The 14,549-nt window shown below is 37.8% G+C and overlaps 3 protein-coding genes across 4 annotated transcripts; all 3 read left to right on the top strand.

Moving 5' to 3' along the window:
- The first annotated feature begins 941 nt into the window (after positions 1-941).
- LOC112166134 (organelle RRM domain-containing protein 6, chloroplastic) lies at positions 942-3,706 on the top strand. Of its 2 annotated transcripts, XM_024302903.2 has the most exons (5): positions 942-1,181; positions 2,645-2,734; positions 2,866-2,934; positions 3,059-3,165; positions 3,245-3,706. In XM_024302903.2, exons 1-5 carry the CDS (start codon positions 1,028-1,030, stop codon positions 3,380-3,382), a joined length of 558 nt encoding a protein of 185 aa, XP_024158671.1. In that variant the 5' UTR covers positions 942-1,027; the 3' UTR covers positions 3,383-3,706. The 2 variants fall into 2 exon arrangements, with proteins under 2 accessions (XP_024158671.1, XP_024158673.1); XM_024302905.2 differs by lacking the exon at positions 2,645-2,734 and having other exon boundaries at positions 949-1,181.
- A 1,581-nt stretch (positions 3,707-5,287) lies between these two features.
- LOC112167609 (receptor-like protein EIX2) lies at positions 5,288-9,469 on the top strand. Its single transcript, XM_024304653.2, has 4 exons — positions 5,288-5,356; positions 5,505-5,524; positions 5,612-5,630; positions 6,379-9,469. The coding sequence occupies exons 1-4, from the start codon at positions 5,288-5,290 to the stop codon at positions 9,286-9,288; spliced, it is 3,018 nt and encodes a 1,005-aa protein (XP_024160421.2). The 3' UTR covers positions 9,289-9,469.
- A 1,300-nt stretch (positions 9,470-10,769) lies between these two features.
- On the top strand, positions 10,770-14,050 carry LOC112168445 (choline-phosphate cytidylyltransferase 1). Its single transcript, XM_024305567.2, has 8 exons — positions 10,770-11,065; positions 11,450-11,563; positions 11,884-11,979; positions 12,429-12,471; positions 12,678-12,833; positions 12,930-13,010; positions 13,434-13,535; positions 13,633-14,050. The coding sequence occupies exons 1-8, from the start codon at positions 10,947-10,949 to the stop codon at positions 13,768-13,770; spliced, it is 849 nt and encodes a 282-aa protein (XP_024161335.1). The 5' UTR covers positions 10,770-10,946; the 3' UTR covers positions 13,771-14,050.
- Positions 14,051-14,549: the final 499 nt, after the last annotated feature.

Raw genomic sequence — 14,549 nt, forward strand, 5'->3', positions numbered from 1 at the left:
TCATTCATGGGATCAAAATCAGGTCTCCATTTTCTCATAATCAGAGTTTGCCCTGCAAGGATCCAAGGACCTCCACAGAGAGCATAATTCATATCTTCCTCCAAATTAAACTTGACATTGAAGAAATCATTAGGTAAATCGATGAGTTGCCACCCCCCTTTCACTTGCCATTTTCTTCTTAATCCTCTTAGCATGAAATCAAAAGTGTTTGTGGAGTTAGGTTTCCCCATGAGTTTAACGATCACAGCACAACGCCATTCATAATCAAGCTTATTATAAACCTTATCAGAGAAAGTAACATTTTGTCCATGCTTACCCAGGGAGTAGGAGCAGTCTTTGTCAGTGAATTCGAAGTCCTCAGTCATAGTCTGCCGGTAGCGATCGATCGGGTTTTTGAGAGTACCAGCATAGGTCATCTGAGGTTGCAGAATAGGTGAAGGATGAATCGATGAGTCAAGATCCTCCATCCGGAGAGCCTCCAAGTCGGAGTTGATGTCACCACCATTCTTCACACGTTTCCTTTGCATAGTCGTAGAATCAAGGCCTCCGCCACTTCCAGGAGGAAGGGCGGAGAAAATGAAAGCTGGGGTAGCCACCAGGGAGATTGGGTAGCCGGAGAGAGGTGGAGAGATTGAGAGGAAATGGGCTAATCGGAGACGAAGATGAGTATCAGATGGGTTTTGGGGAAAGCGTGTGAGGCGAGTTCCAGCAAGACCACGATTAGACATGCAGTTTTTCTTTGTTTGACTTTTTTATTATTTAAAATGTAGTTTGAAAAATAAAAAATAAAAAATAAAAAAATAAAAAATAAAAAAGCAAATGCGAGGAGGTTGATATAGATATTGAATAAGAATAGTGAATATATGGGATCCCCTAGATAATTATGGTGGACCCAAAAATAAGAGCTCGGCCCACCGGGTCGGGTCAAAATCCACTACTCCAAATGTGGGCTGAAAATTACGAAGCGGCGAAGAGGATGATGAAGTAAAGCGAGTGCAGGACTGTTAGAACTGAAACCTGAGAAACTATGTGGGCAGCTCCGGTCTCTTTTCCATCGTACAACTATGGAAAACCCATTAACACTCTTCAAGCTTCTGGGTCAAACCGTAGGGTGCCCATGTCTTTGAAGCTCAGAGCTTCCTTCTACGACTATCCTCTCGCAAGCAGAATCATGGTCAAAAGTATGCTCATTTCTTTGCCTTGTTTATTGTTTTTGAACTGATTATGTGTCTGTTGATTGTTTTGAACTATCTTTTTATTGGTTCAGTGTGTGAATTGTGATAAAGTTGGGTTCTTTACTTTTGGTTTACCAGCCGGGTCTTGTTCGGTTTGTGAGTTTGATGTAATTTTTGAGGTGGATGAACTGATGTTTATTGATTTTACTATCTTGGTCTTATTGAAAGTTTGAATTTTGACGTGTTAAGGATGTAGTTTGGCTCTTGGTTATGTAACTGTCATGATTTAGCGCATTGGGTGTTCTCAGTTTTGTCATTTTGGACAATGTTCTTGCTTATTACAGTTTGTTTGGAACAAGGCTTAGCCGAAGTCACAACTTCATTTGGGTGATGAGATAGGAAAGAAGAGGATAGGGAAAAAAGAAAAGGCAAGTAGAGGTACAATTGTAAAGTTTCTTAGAGGTGAGCAAGTAGTTAAATTGAGATTGAAGCAGACTGAACATATTGTAGAAGTGAGGGAGCAGTTATACTGATGACCAAGAGAAACACAAGGGTGATTGATTTTGTGGTTGGGGTTCAGTATATTTGAAAGGAAATAGATTACAATGTGATTATTGATAATAATGAAGTGAAGGGATAAGTTTTGCTCAGTTCTATACTTGAGAAGGTAAATAGGCAACGCAAACAGGCTAGCATAGATAGTTCATTTGTATTTCAGGTGAATGAAGACACCTAGATGAACGGTGCAGAAGGTACAGAGCAAATTATGTCTATTGCTGGTTGAAAACACTTACATGGGAAAATCTTCTTTTGAGTTCCTTTGTTTGTTTCATGGGTAAAAGAGGATTCGGAATGGCTATTTGTGCATTGGTGGAATATGATTTAGGTTACTAAGGCTGTCCCCCAGTAACCATTTGTTGATTGGTGGAATATGATTTAGTTACTAAAGCTCTTCCTCAGTATATGACTACTTGGCTTGCTATCCAAGAAATCCCACTACCAAGGATAGAGTTGCTCGCTAATCGCTATTCACTGGCAATATAACGTGTATCTTTGCAATCTTTACTTGGAATGGAATATCATTGATACTAGTAGAGTTAAAGTTGCTAATCCGGCCATAATTGCAAGAAGAAGGGGTTGAATGAAACCGTTATTATACTAGCTATGTTGATCTACCATGATATGACAGAAAGATGCAAGACGTCATATTAGGTTTAGAGTTTTTTCTGTACCACGTTAGGTCGGTAGCAGTCTTAATCACCTTTAATATTTTAGGTTATTTCTTTTTGTACTTCATTTATTTATTTATTATTTATTTATTTTTTCGGTTCAAACTGTTTCTGAACAAAATGAGTAGATTCAATTAATTTCTTTTGTATTACATTAACCCTTGGAAAAATCTTCGTTCGTGCCTCTCCACCTTTCAGTCTTATTTAATTAATCATGGTTTCTGCCTGCTCCAAATCCAGGTGCAATTTGTGTTTCTAATCAGTTCCTCTCACTGACCTTTCTATCCACTCTGCCTATTGAATATGATATTAAAGAGCCACTTGAATATGGTACTAAAAATACACCAGAAATGTGTCATTACTCATTAGTTCATTACATTGCTGAAGTCACAGAAAAGTATAAAAACAATATAGAACGTGTTTCTTATTTCAAGTTCTGAGTGTGTTACTTTGAATTGCAGATATACCATATTCCACCAGTGAAAATAGTTTGCAGCAGAAGTTTTCAAATTTCGGAGAGATAGCTGAAGGTCAATATCTTCTTATCCGTCTCTCCTAGTTGATTACCTATTGGCCTGACATATATTGGGTTCTTTGTCAGTTTGTCCGAAGACATTTCTCCCAGTCATGTAACTGTATTACTGTCTCTAGCAGTTAAACTAGTGAAGGATGAAACTTCAAAGAGGTCTAAGGGGTTTGCATTTATTCAGTATACCAGCCAAGATGATGCAATGCTTGCCCTGGAAAACATGGACCACCAGGTTCGACCTTGCCATTTTGTCCTGCTACATTTTTCCTTGGGAAGTATTACCCTTGTATCTCATTTGCTTTGTACATCAGACTTTTGATGGCAGGGTCATCTATGTAGAGCTTGCAAAACCTGGTAAAGATGCTTATGCAGGATACCCAAAAACATCTGGACCCCCAAAGAAGCAGTATATGCAGCAGCAAGAGGAAGTTACAGACTGCTGGTACTGATAGCAAACAAACAAACAGGAAATTTCAAAATATTACTGGATGCAAAATGTACATTTGACTCCCAGCAACTCAATGTGGCTGAAGCATTAATGTTATGGAGCCATTATTAGAATGACTGAACATCATTCATTACTCCATTTGTATTAGAATGTATGAATATAACATTTGTTATTAATGGAAGTCTCAAATGTCTATGTGGTCATGGAAAAAAGATGTCCTTTCTTTATGGAAAAAGGGAACTTAATCCATTGACAGAAGAAACCAGCTACATTAGACATGAGATACAATAGTATAGAGAATAATTGCATTTAAGCATTTGATTTACTTAGACCTAAGCTCGAATGAGTTTAAAGGGATTAAAATTCTTGAGTTCTTTGGCCAGCCTACCCGTGTAATGTTTCTCAATCTCTCCTATGGATCATCTGAGGGAGAAATGCCCCCTTCTCTCGGTAACCTCTCAAATTTGAACACTCTTGATCTCAGTTGTTATGACTACTCGTCGATGAGACTTTTCTTCCAAATACTTGAATGGGTTTCTCATCTCTCTTCCCTAATATCTCAATCTTGGAGGACTAAACCTTAGCAGCAGTGTTGGAGTAAGTTGGCTAAATGAATCCATCACTGCTAGAGTTACATATGTCCAATTGCCAAATTGAAAGTCTTCCACTCTCACTGCACACAGTTAATTTCACTTCGCTTTCAGTCCTTGATATGTCACGTAATGTTATTAGTTCTTCATTCCTCAGGGTTTTTAATCTTACCAGTCTCGAAACTCTCGATCTAAGCTATAACTCTTTCATCGGTACCTTTCCCAAACTCTTTGGAAATTTGTGCAGCCTAAATACAATAAATATCAAGTACAACAACTTTGATGGGGGTATTCAAGAGGTTTTGAATAGTTTCTCAGATTGTTTAAACGCCAGATTTTGTCTTTTATTAGGTGGAAGGCGAATTGCCTGCCTCCTTAGGAATGCTGCACAACTTGCAGTATCTTGATCTCAGTGGCAGCTCTATCGGAGGCTCAATTTCAGAGTTGTGTGTCCTTGAAAACACTGGACCTTTCTAGGAATAGTATGGATGGGTCTATTCCTGAAAGCCTGGGGAACTCTCAGCTAGTTTACCTAGACCTTTCTTATAATTCATGAGAAGGAAAAAATAATAATTTAGAAGGTGAAATCCCTGAACAGATAACCATTCTCATTACTCTGGGTACCCTAAACTTATCGAGGAATCAGTTAAAGTGGAAGCATTCCCTTCAAGATTGGAATCAACTCTTGGACCTACTTGTCTCACTTGAACTTGTCGTATGACAACTTGGCCGGAAGGATTCCTTCGAGTGATCAACTGCAGACACTTGAGGATTCATCTATTTACAAGGGCAATCCATCACTTTGTGGGGTTCCTCTTTTAACCAAGTGCCCAGGAGACGACACACCTATAGCACAAACTTTCCTGGAGAAGACAATAAAGATGAGATTGATAACGGAAAGCTTGGTTTCTATGTTAGCATCATTCTCGGGTTTGTCATAGGATTTTGGGGTGTTTGTGGCACGTTACTCATAAAGAAGTCATGAAGGTATGCGTATTTTCAGTTCTTTGACAGCATCTAAGATAGAGCAGCAGTAGCAATTGCATTGAATGTCGCTCGTTTTCAGAGGAAACTTTGATTGGTATAAAAGTTCTTGTGTACTATGTATCCTGTAATGTACAATGTACTTGCAGCAATAAAAGAAATGTAAGGAAGTTTAATGCTAACTGCTTGCTGTTTCATAAATGTTTCAATACTATAGATAATAAATGAACCTTATTAGAAGGAAAGCAGAGAGCTTCATACACTACATTGTCATGGAGTATTTTCCCTAACCTTTTGTTTCAATGCTTGAAAGGGAATAAGTTTAGGCAGTAATGGTACCAGTGAAAATTGGTATGGTGGAGGAGCGATTATTTTTGACACAGACTGACCATCTGGATGCAGTAAGTTCAGAAGTGAGGGGATATAGAGAAATGCTTAAATTTCACAACAATTTCTCCTCGGTCACAATCACAATCATTAGGTGCTCCAACTTGAAATTGGTTTGTCTCTAATTCTTCAATGTCTTAATTGTTTAACTTGGAGCTGCAGATATACCATACTCCACAAAGGTAAATTTGCTGCAGAAATTTAGAATTTCGACTGGATAGCTGAAGGTATATCTTTTGTGATCTAGTTTATCCTAATTGATTGTCCAGGAGGCATTTCGAATTTCAGGTATTCTGTACCTTATTTGTTGCAATACTTCTATCCCCGTACTGTAATTGTATATTCTATCTTTAGCAGACAAACTATTCCAGGATGAACCGTCAAGAAGGTCCAAGGGGTTTGTATTCATTCAATATAACAGTCAAGATATAGTGCTCTGCTTTCTGTAGAAAGTATGGACTGCCAGGTTCTAACTTGTCCTTTTTTACTAAATGATTAGTCTTTTTTTCTTTGTTCATTCCTGATAGACCCTCTATTCTCAAGTCAGTCTTAGTCTCTTGGATGATGTGTGGTATTTCCTATTTGATGATTATTCAAAGTTTCAAACATAAGCTCATATAAATATACTTCTGCGAGCCACTCATGACTAGCCACGATATAAGTTTGAATGTATTAATAATTAAATATATCCCAAGTTGAGCTTAATCAAATATAAACTTTTATACACTCAATTTGAAGACCAAGAAAAGAATAGAATGAAGAAGAGCAGCAATGCAGCACCATACCTGAGCCAGAGTAGACTTGCTAAACTTGTAACCGAAGGGGGTTGATAACTTGGAAATTGGACATTACTGATTTCCATATGGATTTTAATATTGACTTTAAGCGCTGCTAGCCTTCTATAAATTGAATTCACTTGGATACCATCTGTAGCAAAGAAAATCTCCTTTGCATAAGAATGGATAGCTATTATTTTCTCTTTTTGTTGTTGGCCTATTTATATTTACTGACAACATGCAAAGTCTGTTTCGGTGAGGGACTTCCAAGAAGTGAGAAATGCTTTGAGGAAGAGAGACAAGCACTTCTCTCTTTCAAGCACCATCTTACTGATCCTGCTGGTAAGATTTCTTCTTGGGTGGGACATGATTGCTGTCAATGGATTGGGATTTCATGCAACAACCTCACCGGTCATGTTGCTAGGATGGACCTCCGAAACACAATTACATATCCCCTTTTTGATGAAAAGACGGGATTGTTGACTTACCGACGGTCTTGCTTGGCAGGTAAGTTAAATCCTTCTTTGCTTAGCTTGAAGCATTTGTATTACCTAGACCTAGGTTGGAATTGTTTCAAAGAGATTCCAAAGTTCATTGGGCAGCTTAAAAGTTTGAGGTATCTCAGTCTATCCTCTGCATCATTTGGGGGTGAGATTCCTTCTTCACTTGGTAACCTGTCAAACTTGAATTACCTTGACCTTAGTTGTGAGCACCCCTCATGCCCTTCATATTCGAAAAACTTGAATTGGCTTTCTCATCTCCCTTCCCTCAAATATCTCGACCTTGGAGGAGCAAATCTTAGTAACAATGCATTAAATTGGCTACATGATGTTAACATGCTTCCTTCATTGTTAGAGTTGCATTTATCTGCATGCAGCATTAAAGAAAATCTTCCCATCTCACTTGAGACGGTCAACTTCACATCCCTTTTGGTCCTTGATATGTCAGGTAATCACATCAATTCTTCATTTCCCAGCTGGCTTTTTAATCTTTCGAGCCTTAGAAAACTTGATCTGAGTCGAAATTCTTTCAATGCTCCCATTCCTTTGGAATTTGCAAGCCTAAAAAGTCTAGAAGATCTCGATTTATTTGATACTGGCCTCCAGGGTCAAATTCCCAAGCTCTTCGGAAATTTGTGCAGACTAAAGAAATTACATCTTAGGTTAAACTACCTTGAGGGGGGAGTCAAAGAGGTTTTGAATGGTTTCTCAGATTGTAAAAATGCTAGTTTAGAGTCACTAGATTTGTCTGGTAATATGCTGGAAAGCGAATTACCCTCTTCGCTGGGAATGCTAAAAAATCTGCAGCATCTTGACCTCTACCAGAACTATTTTTGGGGCTCAATTCCAGAATCCATTGGAAATTTATCAACCTTGAAAACACTGGACCTCTCTTTGAATCGTATGAACGGGTCAATACCAGCAAGTTTTGGACAACTCTCTCAGCTAGTTGACCTTGATCTGTCTTATAATTCATGGGAAGGCACCTTAACTGAAGCTCATCTCATAAACTTGACAAGGTTGGAGTCTTTTGCATTGAGCACAGACCGTCCCATGCCCCTCATTTTTAGTGTGACTAATTATAAGTGGGTTCCTCCTTTCAAGCTCCACAAAATTGAGATCTACAATTGCCAAATAGGTCCTGCCTTTCCCATATGGCTACAATCTCAAACTCAACTCTCATATGTGATCCTTAGTCATACTGGAATCTTGGATTCCATATCGCAGGAGTGGTTCTTGAAAATTTCTTCCCAAGTTGAAGTTTTGGATTTATCTTACAATCAGATTCCTGGAAAGCTACCATTCCAATCCAAATTTCCAAAGTTGATTTTAATAAATCTGAGTAATAATCAATTTGATGGCCCTCTTCAGCTTTTGTCCACCAATGCATCTTTGGATAGTCTTCATGATAGTTCACTTTCCCAGCCTATTCCCTTGGATTTTGGAGAACTGTTGCCCAAGTTACAGAGTCTGTATCTTTTTAACAATAATTTGAAAGGTACCATTCCACCCTCTATTTGTAGCATAAAAGGTATGTACATCCTTTCACTAAGAAACAATAAGTTATCTGGAGAGTTTCCTCAAGCATGGGGTCTGTGGAAAGAAATAAATGTTGTAGATGTAGCATACAACAATCTCTCTGGTAATATTCCGAGCTCAATGGGTATCCCAAGGACTCTTGTTGTATTGAAGATGAACAACAATAATTTTGGTGGCAAAATTCCTTCTTCCTTGCATAATTGTTCTAAGTTGAGCAGACTTGATCTTGGAGGCAACAAATTCACTGGAATATTGCCTTTGTGGATAGGATCAAAGCTGGCCGAATTGCAAATGCTACAATTGCGATCAAACTTCTTAAGTGGACACATCCCTCAACAATTGTGCAATCTTTCCTACCTCCACATCCTAGACCTTGCTCACAACAACTTTTCTGGGACCATTCCCAAGTGTTTTAATGGTATGACTTCTCTAGTCAATGAAGATGGCTATTTATTGGGAGCCTATATTTATGAGGAAACAACAGTAATATTGAAAGGAAGAGAATTCAAATATAGTGACATGATTATGGAATATGTAAAGAGCATTGATCTTTCATCAAATAATTTAGAAGGTGAAATCCCGGAAGAAATATGCAGTCTCATTGAGTTGGGTACCCTGAACTTGTCAAGGAATCAATTAAGTGGAAACATTCCCTCTAAGATTGGGAATCTATCTTGGTTAGAGACCCTTGATCTTTCACACAACCACCTCATGGGAGAGATTCCTCAAAGCTTTTCTTCGTTGACCTTCTTGTCTTACTTGAACTTGTCTTACAATAACTTGACTGGAAGAATTCCTTTGGGCAATCAACTCCTGACGCTTGATGATCCATCTATTTACGAGGGCAATCCATCACTGTGCGGGTTTCCTCTTTCAACAGATTGCCTGGGAGATGAGATACCTGAAGAACAATTTTCTTCTGGAGGAGGCAATAAAGATGAAGATAACAATTCAAAGCTTGGTTTCTATGTTAGCATAATTCTCGGGTTTGTCGTAGGCTTTTGGGGTGTTTGTGGCACATTACTGATAAAGAAGTCATGGAGGTATGCATATTTTCGGTTCTTTGACAACATCAAAGACAGAGTAGCTAGCAGTTGCAATGGAAGTGCATGGTTTGCAAAGGAAACTTGATTGGCAGAAGAAGCAATGAAGGTGGCTTAACAAGATGCATGCTACATACATGCAGCAACTAGAAATACATGTTCCTTTGCTAAACAGAATAGCTAACTTTCTGTTTTTCCTTTGTTCTCTTTTCCATCTGTTTACAATGTTTCAATAAAAGATTTACATGTTCTGTAGCAACGAGAAATACTAGAAATGAATGTTTCTGTTGACTCTAGCTGTTTCTGTTTGGGAGAATACACTAGTGTCATCTACATGCAGTTTTCGCTCTTCTTTTATTTTATGGGCCAAACTTAGATGTTTTTCCTCTTAACTAATTTGAAAAGGAAGAAATAGCAGTGGCAATTGCAGTGAAAGTAGCTCGATTCCTAGGAACCTTTGATTGGAGAAGGAACACTAATTGGTGTTATCTACTTTTGTTAGATATGTATACGATGCAAAGTCGATTTGTTTTCTTTGCTCTGTATTCCATCTCTCGTAACATGTTTCAATAAGATGATCACATGGCAACTTGAAATAAAAATGAATGTTCTATTCATTGAGTCATTCTAGTAGTTGGAAAAGTAAGCAGGAATTTTACAAATCTATACCTGAGAATATCCACACTAGGTGCTGCAGATTTTTATTTATATCTGTCAGCTTCCCAATGCTGAATGGAAGCTAATGTTGGGTTGTCATGGCAGATATATTGTTTTTATTTTGAACTAAAGCTCTTGGAACATGTTTTGACTGTCACACATTCTGGACTGAAGAATTCGAGCTTTTTCTTGTTGATTTTCCCGTCAAAATCGATAGTTGAAGTTTGAACAACAATACTTTTTTTTTTTTTCACTGATACTAATTTCAGTAATTTGACCAACCCTAAAATCAATTCAACTTTGATCTTTGTTTATAAAATACTAGGCGTGGAATCGGTCCCGTACTGCCAGTGTTCTGGCCGTATCCGGTACGTAAACCGACCGACCCGATTTCAGACTCGTCCGACCAATCTGTTCCACACTTCCACTTCATATTGCAAAGATAGCCACACACAAACCAACGGCATCCCTCTCCTTTTTAAGGATTCGTGTGCATGTTTTTTGTGTTGTAAGTGTTGCGTCGTCAAATGCTTATAATCCGTTTAATGTTATAAGTGTTTCGTCAATGTGTTTATTTTTTAAGAATGTTTTCTTCCACACACTATAGAGTTAAAAGTTTCAAAAACCTCTACTTCTAAAAAATATATTTATAAATATGACATACACCGAGCGTGACAGAATTTTCAAATATTCTCCATTACTCCAAACGCACTAAAGCAACAAAGTAATGAAACTTAAGCCCGAAGTGCATGTCGATGCTGTTGCCTTTGTTCGCATCAGGCAAATCAAAAAAAAGAAGAAGAAGACAACCTTAATTTGCGGGAACAGATTAAACAACCAAAACGGTTTATAACAAAATAATAATTTGAACAGTATAATACGTATCCTAGTAAAACTCGAAGTCCCGATTCCCGAAGAGAAACGACCTGCCCCCCAGCCGGTGTTTCCGTACAAGACTACAAGTCGTATTTTCCTTCAAACAGAGAGAGACTGAGAAACAGAGAAGAGGGTCTCTGTTTTGCTTTGTCTCTGTTCTTCTCTCAGAACCCAGAAAACCCAAAAGACCCGAAACCCCGTTTGCAATTGAAGATGGAGGATCAGAAGAAGCAGAGTAGTGAGGAGGATCGACCTGTGAGAGTTTATGCAGATGGGATATATGATCTCTTTCACTTCGGCCATGCCCGTTCTCTCGAGCAAGCCAAGAAATCGTAACTCTCCTTCTCTGTTTCTGCGTATTAGTTCGATTTTTTTGTTGATAATTTGAAGTGGGTTTTCATTATCTTTGGCTAAATTCGTTGTTTTCTTTCTTGAAAGTCAAGCAATTTCCTTTTTGGGTTTTGGTTATTGTCAATTTGTAGTTAGCTGCTGGATGTTGAGGTCTTGAATGCGATATTGAATTGAATTTGTGTTGGAATATGAATTTTGCGCCAAAAAGTTTCCTTTTTGTAGTTTTTGTTTTTTATGCTCTGATTACTTGGTAGTGAATTTCAGTTATATTGATGCTTTCTTATGGCTTCATGTTTTTTGGGGTCATGAATTCAATGGAGTTTGATTCAGTTTCGGAAATATTTGCTTTGTGGGTTGAACTGTAGGTTCCCAAATACGTACCTGCTTGTTGGCTGCTGCAATGATGAAGTTACTCACAATTACAAGGGCAAAACGGTTATGACCGACCAGGAGCGCTATGAATCACTCCGCCATTGCAAGTTAGTTTGTTGCTACTTTTGTGTGAATTAGAATACATTTTGAAGCAGTGTTGTTGTTAGGCTTAAGCTTGTGTTGCATCTAATGAAATATGCTAAGTAAGTAGAAATTAGCTTTCCTTATAAAGAATTCTGAACTTTCCCACTCTTGCTTATTTTTTCACTATTCACGGCTAGTGAATTTGAATAAGTAATGTAACCTTGTTTACTTTATGGGCTGCTCACATTAGTGAATGCCTGTTTTTGCATCTGCGCAGTCGGAGCTATCTTGCATTTTTCAACTGTTGTTCCTAAAGCATTTTCTTGTAATGTGTCTGATACAGATGGGTGGATGAAGTTATCCCTGATGCGCCATGGGTTCTCACGCAAGAGTTTCTTGACAAACATCAGATCGACTATGTGGCCCATGATTCTCTTCCGTAAGTAACTAAACCCAAATGAAATTGCTTTCATTGAACTTGATTGAATTCTGCAAAATGCTTGGCTGACTTTCATTTCAAGGGTAAAATGGATTATCATTGACATGAGTAGAGGGGCATCCAAGTTTTGTGTTGACTATGCTCAAATAATGAAATCTTAGGGAGTGAGTATCTATTAATGCCACTTAAAGAAGTTGAAATCGTTTGCTTATGTTCTCAGAGAAGTAATCATGTGAGGATGACCTGTTTCTATCTACTTTGTTCACGGCCGGATATTTGTCATTGACTGACTTCATCTGTATTTCTGAATGTTGTTTGATTCATGATTGTCTCCATGTAACATGATTACTATGTGGTTTTCAGTTGTCAGATTATTCTTTCCCATTGGTTTATTGTATTTTATTTTATGACGGCACAGATAACTTTTATCCATATATTCTGAAATGTAGCTACGCTGATGCAAGTGGGGCTGGAAAGGATGTCTATGAATTTGTAAGTCTTACTGATAGCAGTTACACAAGTAGTTGGGCTACCTGTTTTTCCTCTTTTGTGTATCAAATTTGTTATGTTCTCTGTGGACCACGACATTTTATTGTTGAATGGACTAGATTCTGGATTTTATAGGTGATGTTGTCGCTAACTGTCTTGTTTTTAGGTTTTCGTTATCCATTTCTACCCTCTTATGAACTTCTTTACAGGTCAAGTCTGTTGGGAAGTTTAAGGAAACAAAGCGAACTGATGGTATCTCTACATCTGATATCATAATGAGGATTGTTAAAGATTACAACCAGTATGTGATGCGTAATTTGGACCGTGGGTACTCAAGAAAGGATCTAGGTGTTAGCTATGTGAGGGTATGTTCTTGTTTATATCTTATGCTTCAGTAATCACTCTTTTGTTCTACTGCAAGAAGTGATCCATTGTATATCATTCTTCTTTCTCACCATTAGGAAAAGCGGCTGAGAGTGAATATGGGACTGAAAAAACTACGTGAGAGGGTGAAGGAGCACCAAGAGAAAGTTGGAGAGAAGGTATATATTCCATTATGCTCAATCAGTTTTTGGTACTTTTCCATATGCATTACTAACTTTAGATGATTTTTGAGAGTTGAGATATGATATATGAGATGTATTATTCTAACTCATGGAATCATGAGTTATTTGTATGTTTTCAGTCAAGTTTGTGTGTAGACATGTTAATAACTTGATATAAAAAGAATCTGTAAATTTTCAATCATATTACTGGCAGATTATATGAACACCTTGCTGATCATGTTCCTTTCTCTACTAGTAATATGATTGTTCATGAATTTGTAGCATTTCACTTGCTGATTTTTAGTTAACTGACGATGAAGTAGTCTTGTTAGTCTTGCAAAGTTCTCATTTTCTTACAGTTGTTGTCTGAGGATGACCGTAGTAAATTGATTTACCCTTTTCTCTGTTGGGACTTTGCAGATACAAATTGTAGCCAAAATGCATCGTAATGAATGGGTGGAGAATGCTGACCGATTGGTTGCTGGATTTCTTGAGATGTTTGAAGAAGGTTTCCATAAAATGGTCCGGCTTCTTTCTCTCTTAAATGGTTCTTTTATATGACTTGCGTTGTATGCACCAAGCTGATATAGGGAAGATTTATTTCAATATATTCTACCAGGGAACAGTCATAAGGGACCGAATTCAAGAGGGAATAAGGAAGCAACAGTTAAAAAGGCTTTTATATGATGAAGACGATGATGATGAGCTATATGGTGATGACTTTGAAGAAGAAAACTATGATGAAGACGAAAATTAAGTTAGTTATTGTTGTTGTCCTTTGATTGGGCTGATATACTTAGCTAAGAAACAGCTTTAATCAAGCTTAAAGATCTTTAATACACAATGATTAGAATTCTGTAATTTCTATTTCAGCTCACAGTTTCCTGTTTGAATTAGTTGGCGCATTATGTCCATTACTTTTCAGTTATCCTGGATGTATATTTGTATGTGGTGGCATATACTGATACAGGCAACACACGAAGAACTTTACTGAAATGGACGTCAACTTCAAATCTCAATTATATATTGTTCCAAGATTGCCGTGGGATTTAAGTTGGTGATTTTTGTCCCATTTTTCTCATCGTCTCATGAGGCCAAGAAGTGACATAACACTGAAGGCTTTTTGCAGTTCCCATAAAAACCAGATGCAAGTCCACTAGAAGGAGCTCAGACATGCTTTTTCTGGTCCTATTATCATGATTGAGCATAAATGTGATCCCTCTCACCGGATCTTTGACATGGAGGAATAGGTAGCGTAATTGCTTGTCCTTGAGGTAGTTCGGGAAATTTGGTGCTAGTGGTTTCCAACTCTCCATGACAGCATGTTTTAGAAAAGTGTGTTTTTCCTATTTGGCGGGCTATCTTTCTGTTTGCTATGCTATCTATGTGTTTAGTCAACAAGAAACTCAAGCGGGTGTTTTAATACCACAAATAAATCCCAAATTGCGGTTTATATACAAAGATTTGTAGCTCTAATTGTTAGGCATGGTTTATATTGTGAAAATTCATAGCCTCAACTCAACTCCATGAAACTTG

Source organism: Rosa chinensis, chromosome 5, assembly GCF_002994745.2.
Source record: "Rosa chinensis cultivar Old Blush chromosome 5, RchiOBHm-V2, whole genome shotgun sequence".
Lineage (NCBI taxonomy): Eukaryota > Viridiplantae > Streptophyta > Magnoliopsida > Rosales > Rosaceae > Rosa > Rosa chinensis.